General features: G+C 37.3%; 1 protein-coding gene across 1 annotated transcript in view; it reads right to left on the bottom strand.

The window, feature by feature from the left end:
- Positions 1-11,399, bottom strand: part of IL31RA (interleukin 31 receptor A) — a 23,782-nt gene extending 12,383 nt beyond the window's left edge. The window contains exons 1-8 of the mRNA XM_009081846.1: positions 11,348-11,399; positions 10,184-10,480; positions 9,136-9,256; positions 6,835-7,016; positions 5,566-5,717; positions 1,760-1,925; positions 1,081-1,163; positions 293-509 (exon numbers count right to left, since the gene is read on the bottom strand). Coding sequence (XP_009080094.1) covers positions 293-509; positions 1,081-1,163; positions 1,760-1,925; positions 5,566-5,717; positions 6,835-7,016; positions 9,136-9,256; positions 10,184-10,480; positions 11,348-11,399 — 1,270 coding nt within the window. The remainder of the gene's footprint in view (positions 1-292; positions 510-1,080; positions 1,164-1,759; positions 1,926-5,565; positions 5,718-6,834; positions 7,017-9,135; positions 9,257-10,183; positions 10,481-11,347) is intronic.
- Between the last annotated feature and the right edge of the window lie 460 nt (positions 11,400-11,859).

Here is an 11,859-nt window from a genome sequence, read left to right on the forward strand (position 1 = left end):
ATTAGACATCAGGAATTATTTGTATCTTAATGGCTGTATCTCAAAACAAGCTCCCCAACAATAAAGGTCTATATCAGAAATATGATATGTGACAGCAAAATACAACCCCTTAATATTGTTCTAGTAAAAAGTAGCGGACTACACAGCTTTATACTTAATACAGTTTTACGTATATGTACACGGCAAAAGTCCTTAGCAGTTTTGCTTCTACTGTAACAGACTTTAAACAGATGTCAGGAAGATAATTTATCTGTTAATGGGAAAAATATATCACGACATTGAGAAATCTTACCTTTTTCATGAGTGGATGGAATCCTCAAAACAGCTTCAGGAGAATTTCCAGCAGAGTTATAGGCAGTAACAGATATTATATGTGCCTCTTCATTTAAAAGCAAAGTGATTTTCTGAGCAGTAGACCTGTTTGTCATTTTAAGAGCAGCATTGTTTTCTGGAAAATACTGTACTTTGTAGCCTAGAATTCTCCGAGAAGCTGGAAAGTTGTTCAATGTCTATCCAAAAAAGTATGTGGTAGTAAGAGTTTCACAGTGTTATTTGCACAATCAAACTTAAATGCTGTATTAACTCTTTAATATCAAATCAAAATGATTACAATCATTTTGTAATCATACAAAATGATTATACTGTATGTAGAAAAGCAAGGTACTTTCTTCAATCCCATCTTCAGGACAGTCACAACAACTTCCTTGAAGGAAAGGTTCAAAAGTCAAATATTTAGACTTGAAATGCAAAGAGTCTTTGGACACTTTACTAGAAGAGTAAAGTGAATTTAAACACAGCTTTCGTTAGCCATCATTAAAAGCAGTTTTAAGGACTTTCAATCCGATTTTCCAGTGACCTGAACACAATTAAATGCTTCCTTTCCACACAGATTAGAAAACTCTACTCATCTACCATTCAGTACACAAAAGCCTTTTCCATTCCTCTTTAGTTTGGTGAGGTCTTTTCTGATGACAACAAATCCCCCCTGGCAGTTGTATGTCCTACAACACTGACATAGTTCAATGCAAAATTGGCTACAGGACACCAAGACAACTACCAATTTAGAAAAATAACACATACCTTCCACATAAGATGTACATATCTCCTTCCAGATGAGTTTGGAGACTCAATTACCCTCCACAAATCCATTTTTACCAAAGGAGCTTTAAGGACACAAAAAAAAAAATCTTAAAAAGGTAGTTTAATATGGCAAAACCAATCAGAAGGTTTCAAACATACAGTCTGAGAGAAACTTATCAAAAATAAATTTTTCTTTGTGTAATGTTGTGCCGTTCTTCCCATGATTAGTACAGCTTCTCTCTTTCCATAAGATTCATTCTGCTTTCTCTTATTTCTTAAGCCCTGGAGGAGATTTTCTAGTCTGGTTTTATAACTGGCAATTTAATTTCTCTACTTACAATTATTTTTTTATTGCACATACTTGCTACACATTTCTGCTACTATCCTACTTCGCAATGTTCAATCTTCGTCTACACTTGTAATTTTTCCCCTTTGCTGTCTATGCACCCATTTTCTTCCTTAGCCCTGTGTTGTTTGTATCACTTTTCAGATCTCCCCTACTACTTGCTCATCTTTCAGCTTCTCTCTTCTATATTTAAACAAAGCGCACATGTTCTCGTTAAGCAACACAATTCAAAATTCAGTAGATAGATAACATGCTGAAAACAGTATTTTCCCTTACTAAATCCTAATGCCTCAAAGTATAATTGAAGGAAAACTTACTAAACAGTTAGCTTACCTGTCTCTTCTGTGCTTCCTTTTTCCTCTTCACTCCATTCACTCCAAAATATTGAATTGACATTGATACACCGAATGGCAACTGAATATTCTGTTGAGTCCCACAGACCTGTGAGATTACATGTTCCTATTTTCTGTGGATATTTCAGTGGGACAGTGACAAATTTCTGAAAGTAGGCACATGAACAAAAAGGATTTGCTACTACATTCCATGCAGATATGACTTAGTTTTAAAAAAAACACACTGGATGAAGGGTTTTTTTTCTCTGAAACTCAGAACTGCCTGGTTTATATTTAATTTTTCTATGTAGCATCATCATTTTTCCTTTGAAAAACTTGAGACAAAACTAAGTCTGTACTGAGTGATCTCTTGCATGAACTGTGTGCAGCCCACATGTCATTCTAAAGCAGCTGTGCTGGCACAGATGGTGATGGATGAAAGCAGTTCCTACTCATGGGAAGCAACTGGTTATTGCTAAAGCTATTATTACAATAAGGTCCCACATGACCATCCTGAGGAAAGCAGTAGTCACCCACAGCTTGTGAGTCAGCTGGGTCTTTTTGTCTTTTCTTGTTTTTCTTCTCTGAGCTACAAGGTCTTCTAGCTCTTAGCCATACAATAGTATGGCTGTGAGCCATCCCAAAGATTGTCAGCATCTGATTAAAATGACAAGACAAATGAAAACATGAGAAATTCTGGTACTGAGAGGGGAAAAAAAAGAAGAAGATGGAGCCTTTAAGTGGTGAAAGAAGACAAGAGTATGAGAAATAACTGATGCAGTATCTTTCTGGAAAAGTCATGACAAAATGAGTCATTTCCTTGTCTTAAAAGGACTCACTTCTCACTGGTGGAAGTCAGAAGCCAGATTGCTCTTCCAAAACAAAATGTGAAAGAAAATATGAAACCCAGGAATTAGAGTTGGTGCATCAACTCCATTGGACTGACAACATGAAGCAGAAGAAAACGATGGGAGCTGTAGGAAGATGTGTTTGTCTACAGAAGGATTGATGTAATCGCTACATCAACATTAATGTCTTCTCTTCCAAAATGCAGGAATTACTCCATAATTACCAACTCTCTCCCTCTCAAATTTCAGGTGACCAAAACAGAAAGATACTGAAACAAATGTTAAGACTAGCTAAATCCTAACAAGGTCAGCAACGGTAAGTTTTAGAATAAGGAAGATTCCCTGTTGGCAGCCAAACTGATGTCACATAGATTACAACAGGGCTAAAAAACTGAAGAAATTCTTGTCTTCCATCAGCTGAACCTTCCAATGAAAAGTGAAGCACACTATAACAACAGGCACCCACGCTTCTGAGCACCACAATAGAAAGTGCACTCCCTAACAAAACTGGAAATCTTCATCTATTCTGACCTCAAGAAACTCCTTGTCAAATAAAAGAAAAGTGCTTCTATGAGAATGAATTCAGCTATCCACAAACCACTGCTAGGTTACAGACTCTTCGGTGGACCTACATAAAGACTTCAAAAGGCTTCAAAACTATCCTCAACCTCCTAACACAGAATTGTAGACACCCCAGATTAGCTTTTAGTTACTTGCCAAAAAGCTGTCAACAATATTTCATTATAATTGGAAACTTAGCATCTACTAGCAGAAACGCAGCTCATCTGTTTTTCACTCAATAAATGATGTTCACACCAAGCTACTAAGATAGACTTGACAGAAAGGCCTAAAAGGTCAAGAATGCATTTGTCATTCACTCAAACATTTCTTTTCAATATTTTTTTTTGCATATATAGAATCACAGAATCAACCAGGCTGGAAAAGAACTCAAGGATCATCGTGTCCAACTCTACCATTGTTACTAGACCATGGCACTAAGTGCCACATCCAGTCTCATCTTGAAAACTTCCAGGGACGGTGAATCCCCCCCCTCCCTGGGCAGCCCATTCCAATGCCTGATTACTCTCTCTGTAAAACATCTCTTCCTAATGTCCAATCTCAATCTCCCCTGGCAGAGCTTGAGTCTGTGCCCTCTTATCCTCCTGCTGGTTGCCTGGGCGAAGAGACCAACCCCCACCTTACTACAACCTCCTTTCAGGAAGTTGTAGAGGGTGATAAGGTCTCCCCTGAGCTTCCTCTTCTCCAAGCTAAACAACTCCAGCTCCCTCAGCCTTTCCTCATAGCACTTGTGCTCCAGTCCCTTCACCAGCCTCGTTGCTCTTCTTGGGACCTGCTCCAGCACCTCAATATCCTTCCTGACCTGAGGGGCCCAGAACTGCACACAGTACTCAAGGTGTGGCCTCACCAGCGCCAAGTCCAGGGGCGCAATCACCTCCCTGGTCCTGCTGACCACGCTGGTCCTGATCCAGCCCAGGATCCCCAACCTGGAGCTCTGCATGGGATTGTTATGGCCAAAGTGCAGGACCAGCACTTGGCCTTGTTGAACCTCCTCCCATTGGAATCAGCACATCTCTCCAGCCTATCCAGGTCCCTCTGCAGAGCCCTCCTGCCTTCCAGCAGATACACACTCCCCCCCAACTTTGTGTCATCTGCAAACTTGTGATGGTGCACTCAATCCCCTCATCCAGATCATCAATAAAGGTGTTAAAGAGAATGTGCTCACGGACAGAAAAACAGCTCCTATGTCTTTACTGATCCTGGATAGCCACTGTTTTTCCTCTAGAATGTCTATGGAAAAACGCAGGTGAGATCTGAGGAAGCAAATGGATGTAGACTCTATTTAATAGTAAAAAAGCAGACAGGTGATTTCTAATGCAGGTGCTGAAAAATTGACACCATGCACAGTAAAGCTGTAATTTTGCAAAAACTTGAATGTCTTCAACATTTCAGAAGGACCTCATAGCATGTAAGCACCACGAAGACACCAGCATCTTGATTCCAAAGGGATAAACATCACATACAGGTCTTGTAAATAATTATTAGTTCTGTTTCTAATATCCCAGGTGGACTCAAGACATCCTGCCCATCCAATCATCACTAATATTTAATCCTGAATCTAAAAATTGGTATGTCATATCTACAGTAAAGATACTTGCCATGACATTGTGAGAAGGATGCTAATTAAAAACATCTTTAGTAATTTGATTTTTTAAAGCTCTGAAGACTATCTTGATTAATTCGCCTCTCCCAGAACTACATGTGTAATGTATAAAATAGTAAGATCAAGGCAGACAACGAACTTAGAAAAAAACAAGCCAAAAAACCTGTCCCATTCTTAAATGTGGATGAGGAAACAGTAAAACTACAAAGGAGTCATCCTTTCCATATTTAGGAGCACAGGAATACATCATCTGAAATATGCAAATGACTAAACACTGGGGTTTTTCTCCAACAGTTCCATTGAAGTGTCAGAAAGATAAACTCAGGAAAATTACTTCCCTTATTTTCCATCTTGCGAAATTTGTCTTTTAATTCACTTGAAAATTAATGCAACATCAGTACCTCTTACATCAGATTCAACTGATTGTGATTGGGAGTAAAAACTGTTTTCCACACCAGAATGCAAGGGGAAAATACACTATTTTGATTGACTGTGTATGTAATCCCTTGGCCTAAGGTTATCCCTTATTTTTTCACAGAAATATATTGAGAATTATGGTGTGTACCAAAACAGACACTGACCAAAAGAAAGAAAAATTAATCCTAGACAACAAAACTATGATCTTAAGATCATGCAAACCTGATTATGTTCCACTCAAATAATAAGGTTTTAATTATTCAAACTACTTGTTGCCTTTTTTTTCTGTTTAACCTTTTATAGCACTACGAAATCAGCCACCAAGCAGCTGGGATTCAGAAGAAAAATGATGTAACTTACTGTGAGGTTTGAATACAAGTTTCTGTATTGAATCTGGCAAATTGAATCTTGTGAAGGGATCATCTTCTCAGGCATTTTCCAGGTTACTGTAAGCAAATTCTTTACACCAGTGATTTTCTTAACTGAAAGTATTTCAGGGGGGGCAAATTTCTCTAGAATGAAGAAACAAAAGGTTAATTAAGAGAGTAAAATGCTTCTACAAAAGTTCAGAATTCTCTGTGTGTGTTCAAAGCAGTGTAATTATTATTCCACCAATGCACTTTCTATCAGAGCATTCACATGATGGTCTGTTTTACAGACAGAACTCTACATATGGGAAGTTATCTGTAAGAGAAATTGCACACATAACTGGTTTAGTTAGATGGGACTTTGAACAGCCTGGTCTAGTGCAAGCTGCCTCTGGCCACCCAAGCCTTTCTATGATTCTGCTCCCAAACAGATGTGCAGGCTTCTTTCATCCGTATCAGCTCTGGAAAATGCTACTCAGTGAAAATAAATGAAGCAGAGCTGGGATGCCAAAGACAAACCTGAACTGCAGATAAGGGAAGAATTCAACTGAAAAGAATTTGAGGGGGAGAGAAGTGTGAAGGAGGTGATGGGAAAAGAATGGATTAGCACTGAGGAAAGGGGTGGATGGCACTAAGTATGTGGAGAGCTATGAGGAGCCACAGCAGGCCTGAACACAAGAATAAAGGAACATATGACTGGGGAGCTTATGAGTGATGCAGCAAAAAATAGTCAGTTATAAGGGTTATAGATTAACTACACCAAATGAACAGAGGAAAATACAGCACAAGGCAGAGGGAGAAGAAACAGAATATTATTAGTGCTCCTGGGAAACACAGAACAGGTGTTTTTTGGAACATTCCTACCAGGAAGTAGAACAGCAGAGTAAATAATGGGCTGCCCTGCAGAAATCATAATATCACTGTTCATTTACAGCCAGATGTTGCACTGACATTTGGTACCACTCAGAAATACAGAAGTATAGTCCAAGTACCACTTAGTTTGACAGTAAGTTTTAGTACATGGCTTTTACTTATCATTAATTAAAAACCCAGTAATTTATAGTGACACATTAGATATTACCTTAAAAAAATACTGTTGCAGTTAAATATTTCATAGTACAAATACAAGACCCTTTATTTTCACCACCTCTTGATAAGACCAAGAAACTCCTGAAAATTACTCCTGTAACACCAACTTGTTTGAAGAATTGTACATGAAAAGGCCATCAATTAAATATTTACTTAACTCTTTTTTAATTACCTATTTTTCCCATAGATTTAGTAACACTTTCTGACATGACTACACCCAAAGCATTTTCAGCTTTCACTTCAAAACAGAGAAAATCACTATATGGAGTATCTGGATGAACAAAGGTACATGACGTCGTGTTGCTCTCACATGTGCTGTCTCCTCCTAGAGACTTCACCTTTCCACTTCTCATCCTGAAAAACATAAAAGACAAATGAAAGGTGTTAGAAATTAGAAGATTTTCTTAGAATAATTCAAACTGAATGTTGGATTATTATTTAATTATCATTTATACATTCTTGAGGTTGCAGGACTCTTTTACCAGTGAACACCTTTAGATGATGTGTTTGTGCAAATGATACTCTTTGCTAACTGCACTGCTCATGAAAATGCATATAAACAGCCTGCACAGGCTCAGTTTTAACTGCAATTAGAAAATCATTTTCCAGGGGCAGAAGAAAGTAAAAATGTCTTAATGGGGAATTCACATTCTATGATTATTTTTGACTAAAATCTCAAAGAGAAGTGAAATCATGTAACTCCACATAGTGTAGCTAGATAAGCAGACAGAACTAGTAACATGTGCCCCATGGAGCTATGCAAGAACAAGCCTTTATTCATTTTTAAATGCAGAAAAAAACCAAAATCTACCACTACCAGACGATAACAAGGCAATAGAAATTTGACAAAACACATAGATAATATACTGTCTTTACAACACTTCCATAATAATTAGCATGGGATGCCAAACTAACAAAATATGCTTCATTTTACCGACCCACGGAGAAATTATTCAACAAATAAAAACTGATATATGGGGGCTGTGTTAAGTATTTCATATGGTGCAGTAAGCAAGGAGGTCATTTGTGTAACTCAATGTACAGTCTGATTGTGGTATTTCATCAATATTTTAAGCTAGTGTAAACCTGCACTGTGGGAAAAGCAGCAGTCTGACCCTCCCTAACACACAAAGCAGGTGGTTTCTACCCACAACTCTATGCCCCCAGGTACCAGTGCTTCTGTAGTCATATGGTAAACTCAGCTGGGGAGTTATCTGGAATAAAACTAATTGTTAAATTTAATGGAAATAGTTCTGCAATCCAATTTGCTGTATGGTTAATGGAGAATTTGTGCTTGTGCAGGAGGGAATAATATTGGAACATACTTATAATAACTGTTCCAGCTTATGGTTTCACAAACTCAGCTAAATTATAAAATGTAGAAACATTAGAAAGAGTAAGAAAGGTCCACACAAAAAAAGGTGGAAGCCTAAAATGTCAAGCCTAAAAGGAGGTAAAATTAAAGATGCTTTCCTGCCCTACAATTTAAACCAAAAAAACCCCATACATTAGTACAATATAAAAACTCCCTCCGGAGTGTGAATTCCTTCCCATGCTCAGGAATATCTTTAGGGATTTTAGAAACTTCTTCATGAAACCATATTAGCTAGAGTCCAGATCTGGCAGAAAAAGAGCACTACTACAAGCAAAACTATGATGGAGAAAGATTGACAAGTATGTCTGGGACAAAATCTGTGCTGTAACCTTCAGAATTCTGAGATCTGCCTTGGAACAAGTCATTTCACCATTTTCAAAGTAACTTATGAAAGAAGCAATCTCCAAACAATATTTAAAACCTAACAAACTGAAAGAACCAAGTATTTAGGCTTCTATAACAGGGTCACGAAAGCACTAAAAAGCATGAGACTGAATAATTTGCATTGGTAAACAGAAATCCCCAGATGGAAGCAATTCAGAAAGGACAACTAACTCTGAATTCTTTCACTGAAACCTCATGGCTCCAATGGTCCCTAGGTTAAACCTTGCTGGCCGTAAGCAGCATAACAGGGGCTTTATGAGTTTTGACAGAGAATTGTTTAAAACAGAGGAGGAAGCAATCCTTTTTACCCATAAAAAATGAAGATAGTTAGTTACAAGGAAAGTTTCTGCGTAACAGTCCCACAAAGCACCTCCATTCTCCATTTGTACCTAGGCTCACTCAGCTTTCCATCTAATTAGTAGTGCTGCTTCAAGGGAACAAGTGAATATCAATTCTGATGTAAACATTTCTGTACTGCACGTTGGGTTGAGAATGTTCATTTCCTTTATACAGCAGACCAAAAAGGTGCCAGAATGTCACTTTTTCCAGTGACTACCAACCCTGAATTAATTAACTTAATTTACCATGGAAATGCCATGAGTCTGAACTCCATGATGTTTCCAGATTTTCTTTAAAGGGAAATCAAGATTGAGAGGGGAATGGAGCTGGTGGACACAGCCCTAGAACCCAGTTCCCAATGCCTCCCATACTTACACTTTTCTATAAAGAGTATAGTGTGTTGGTAGATCTGTTTCTCTTCCTGAATTCCAAGTACAGGCAAGTTTATCACGATAGAAATAAATGCAGGAAATATTTCGTGGTTTTTCTGGGGGAACTACAATGACAGAGGTTAAAAAAAATCCAATTAAAAAAATCCAGTAAAAATAAGTAACATTAACATACAAAAGATTTTATTGGTCAAAAAGTAGATTATGACAAACTTCATTCAGCATCTTGCATAGCACTTCGTTTTATCATTTCTTACTGCCCTCAAAACTCCTCATAAAACCAATATAAAATCACTTTTTTTTCCTGGGAAACCGTGAGGTTTTCTCCAACTAGTACTTATAGGTACTTTACCAACTGGGCCTAAAGTATGAGTGGAAAGGAACGGAACTGTGCCCAATGATAAAAACTGGTTGAAAGAGATCCCTTTCCAAAAGAGTACTTTTCTCCCCATCTAATAGAACAAAGATCTTTCTTTTGTAGACAAACTTACGGCACACTAAACTTTGCAGGCAAGCAATACCTTCTGCTGGATTTTATTCTACAGATATCTTTTTCATTTATTGTTTCTTTATTAGAATGAGACCCCCAGGTATACATTAGTATAATCTGGACTTAATCTGTTCAACAAATTAAGAGAATTCATATACATATTTTAATCTTCTCCATAAGAGATTGCAATTGTAATTTCTTTGGAAGAGAGGATTAGAGAGAAAATCCTCCTTGGGGAGAACTAAAGTTGGCTAAGGCGAGACAAAAGATAGAACCAAAAGGGACAGACCCAGAACCAAAAGGGACAGACCCAGTACCTTCAGAACTCCACAGAAAACTTCAACTGGCCAAAAGTGAGGGTCAGAGAGGTTATAGACCAGTGTCAGTAAGGACAGTCAGGAAAAAAAGAATTGAGATACTCAAATACAGGTGGTTTACAATGCCACAAGATAAAAAGAAAAAACAGTTGTTTTAAAAGTAAAATTATTACAATAAGTTACCAAAAAAGAAAAGTAAAGATTCATTTTGCTGTATTTCTACTTACAGCCAGACTTAACTTCTGTGTGAACCAAAAGTTGCTCTTTGCCCAAGTACTTAATGTAACATTTCAGACGAGCTGTTTTGTAGGTGAAATTATGGATGGTTACGCTGGATACAGTCTCATTCACAATGTTATAGTTTTCTGGAGGAATTGGTTCGTGATTCAGTTTCCAGATGATGTGGTTTGCATTTCTGCGAGGTGTACTGTGTCTTCCAAGAACACAAGAACGTTTCAAGGAGGATCCTCTTCGAATTTCAGAAGATGAAGGAAAAATAACAGCATCTCTGATAGAGTTTTCATCTAAAAACACAATCAAACACATCACATTACCTAATTCCTTTTAAAGTATAAAAAACGGTAAGTTGTTTTCCATACAGAGTTCAAATAAAATGCTCAGCTGGTCACTCAAAACAGATATTCCGGTCTGAAAACTCAGTTCACAGTAACTACTACATTACAATAGGTATTATGTTCAAGGGATGTTTCTATAACTTCAAAGAAATAATGAGGAAATTTCCAGTAAGATGCTTTTTTAATAGCTCTAAATGAAGACAAAAGTCTTGTCTTTTAAATCTGTTTTTATAAAACATTCCTATATGTAAAAGATACTATTTACATGTTATCACTACTAATTACAATATCAGAAAATACATCAAACTAGTAAGGCTAAAATTTACAAGTAAGATGAAATATATTTCAGTATCTCATTAGTAGCTTTACCCCTCATATAATTCATATTCTCAGATAGAGTGAAGGAATTGCACATAAAGTGCATGTAAAACAAAAAACACAGGCACAGGCTGAACAAATTAATTCAGCAGCAGATTTATAAAACAGTGCAAGAATCACCCACTAGAGTCCTGCAAGGACCTGCCTGCTTCGTGTTTTTATTTTGCTGCTACTTATTTCTTGAAGCCAAATGAAATGTTGTAAATTTGTAATTCTTAATAATAATAAATAACAAATCTGTCCACAAGAGGACATCAAGAGTGCCATATATTAATCTTTCTCTCAATACTGTACACTACTTAGTCAATCACCTACTAACTTCTGTTTTAAAAATTCACTTTTTCTGTCTTCAGCAGTCTTCAAAATCTCATTTGGAGAATGTCACCTCTTGGAAAACTTTCTTATGGCAAGACAGATGCTAATAATCAAGAAATATACCTGCTACAGAGCTGCAGAGGAGGATGAACATCCAAATCAAAGAGCTGAACATTTCCTTCTCAGTAATGATGGGCAGGAAACGCTGTCATAAAAATAAAAATAAAATACTTCAAGTAAAGATGCCCCGTGATACTTTGTTAGCATTTGTGTAATAGTTAATAATGCTATTCAGCATTTCTCACTTGTATTCAAGTTAAGTATTGCTTTGACTGTTACTTTGCTGCACAAGGGGAGAAATTTGACGCAGTTTTCCTAAGACGACTGCAAACATTTTCTTTAACAAAGAGAGAGGCTAAATGAACCTAAAATACTGCTGAGGGTAATCCAATTCACCTAAGTAATTCACCTTCCAAAGACCATGTAAAGAACTGGTAAGAAATATATCCACATTCACTTGGCATGCAGCCTGCCAAGTCATCTCCTGAGCAGATTCACTTAGCGAATTCCTTTGAAAAACAAGGTTGGTGCAGGAGAAGGAATGATCTGCCTGTCTTGTGCATCACCACCTAATA

This window comes from Acanthisitta chloris, unplaced genomic scaffold (assembly GCF_000695815.1).
Source record: "Acanthisitta chloris isolate BGI_N310 unplaced genomic scaffold, ASM69581v1 scaffold389, whole genome shotgun sequence".
Taxonomy (NCBI): Eukaryota; Metazoa; Chordata; class Aves; order Passeriformes; family Acanthisittidae; genus Acanthisitta; species Acanthisitta chloris.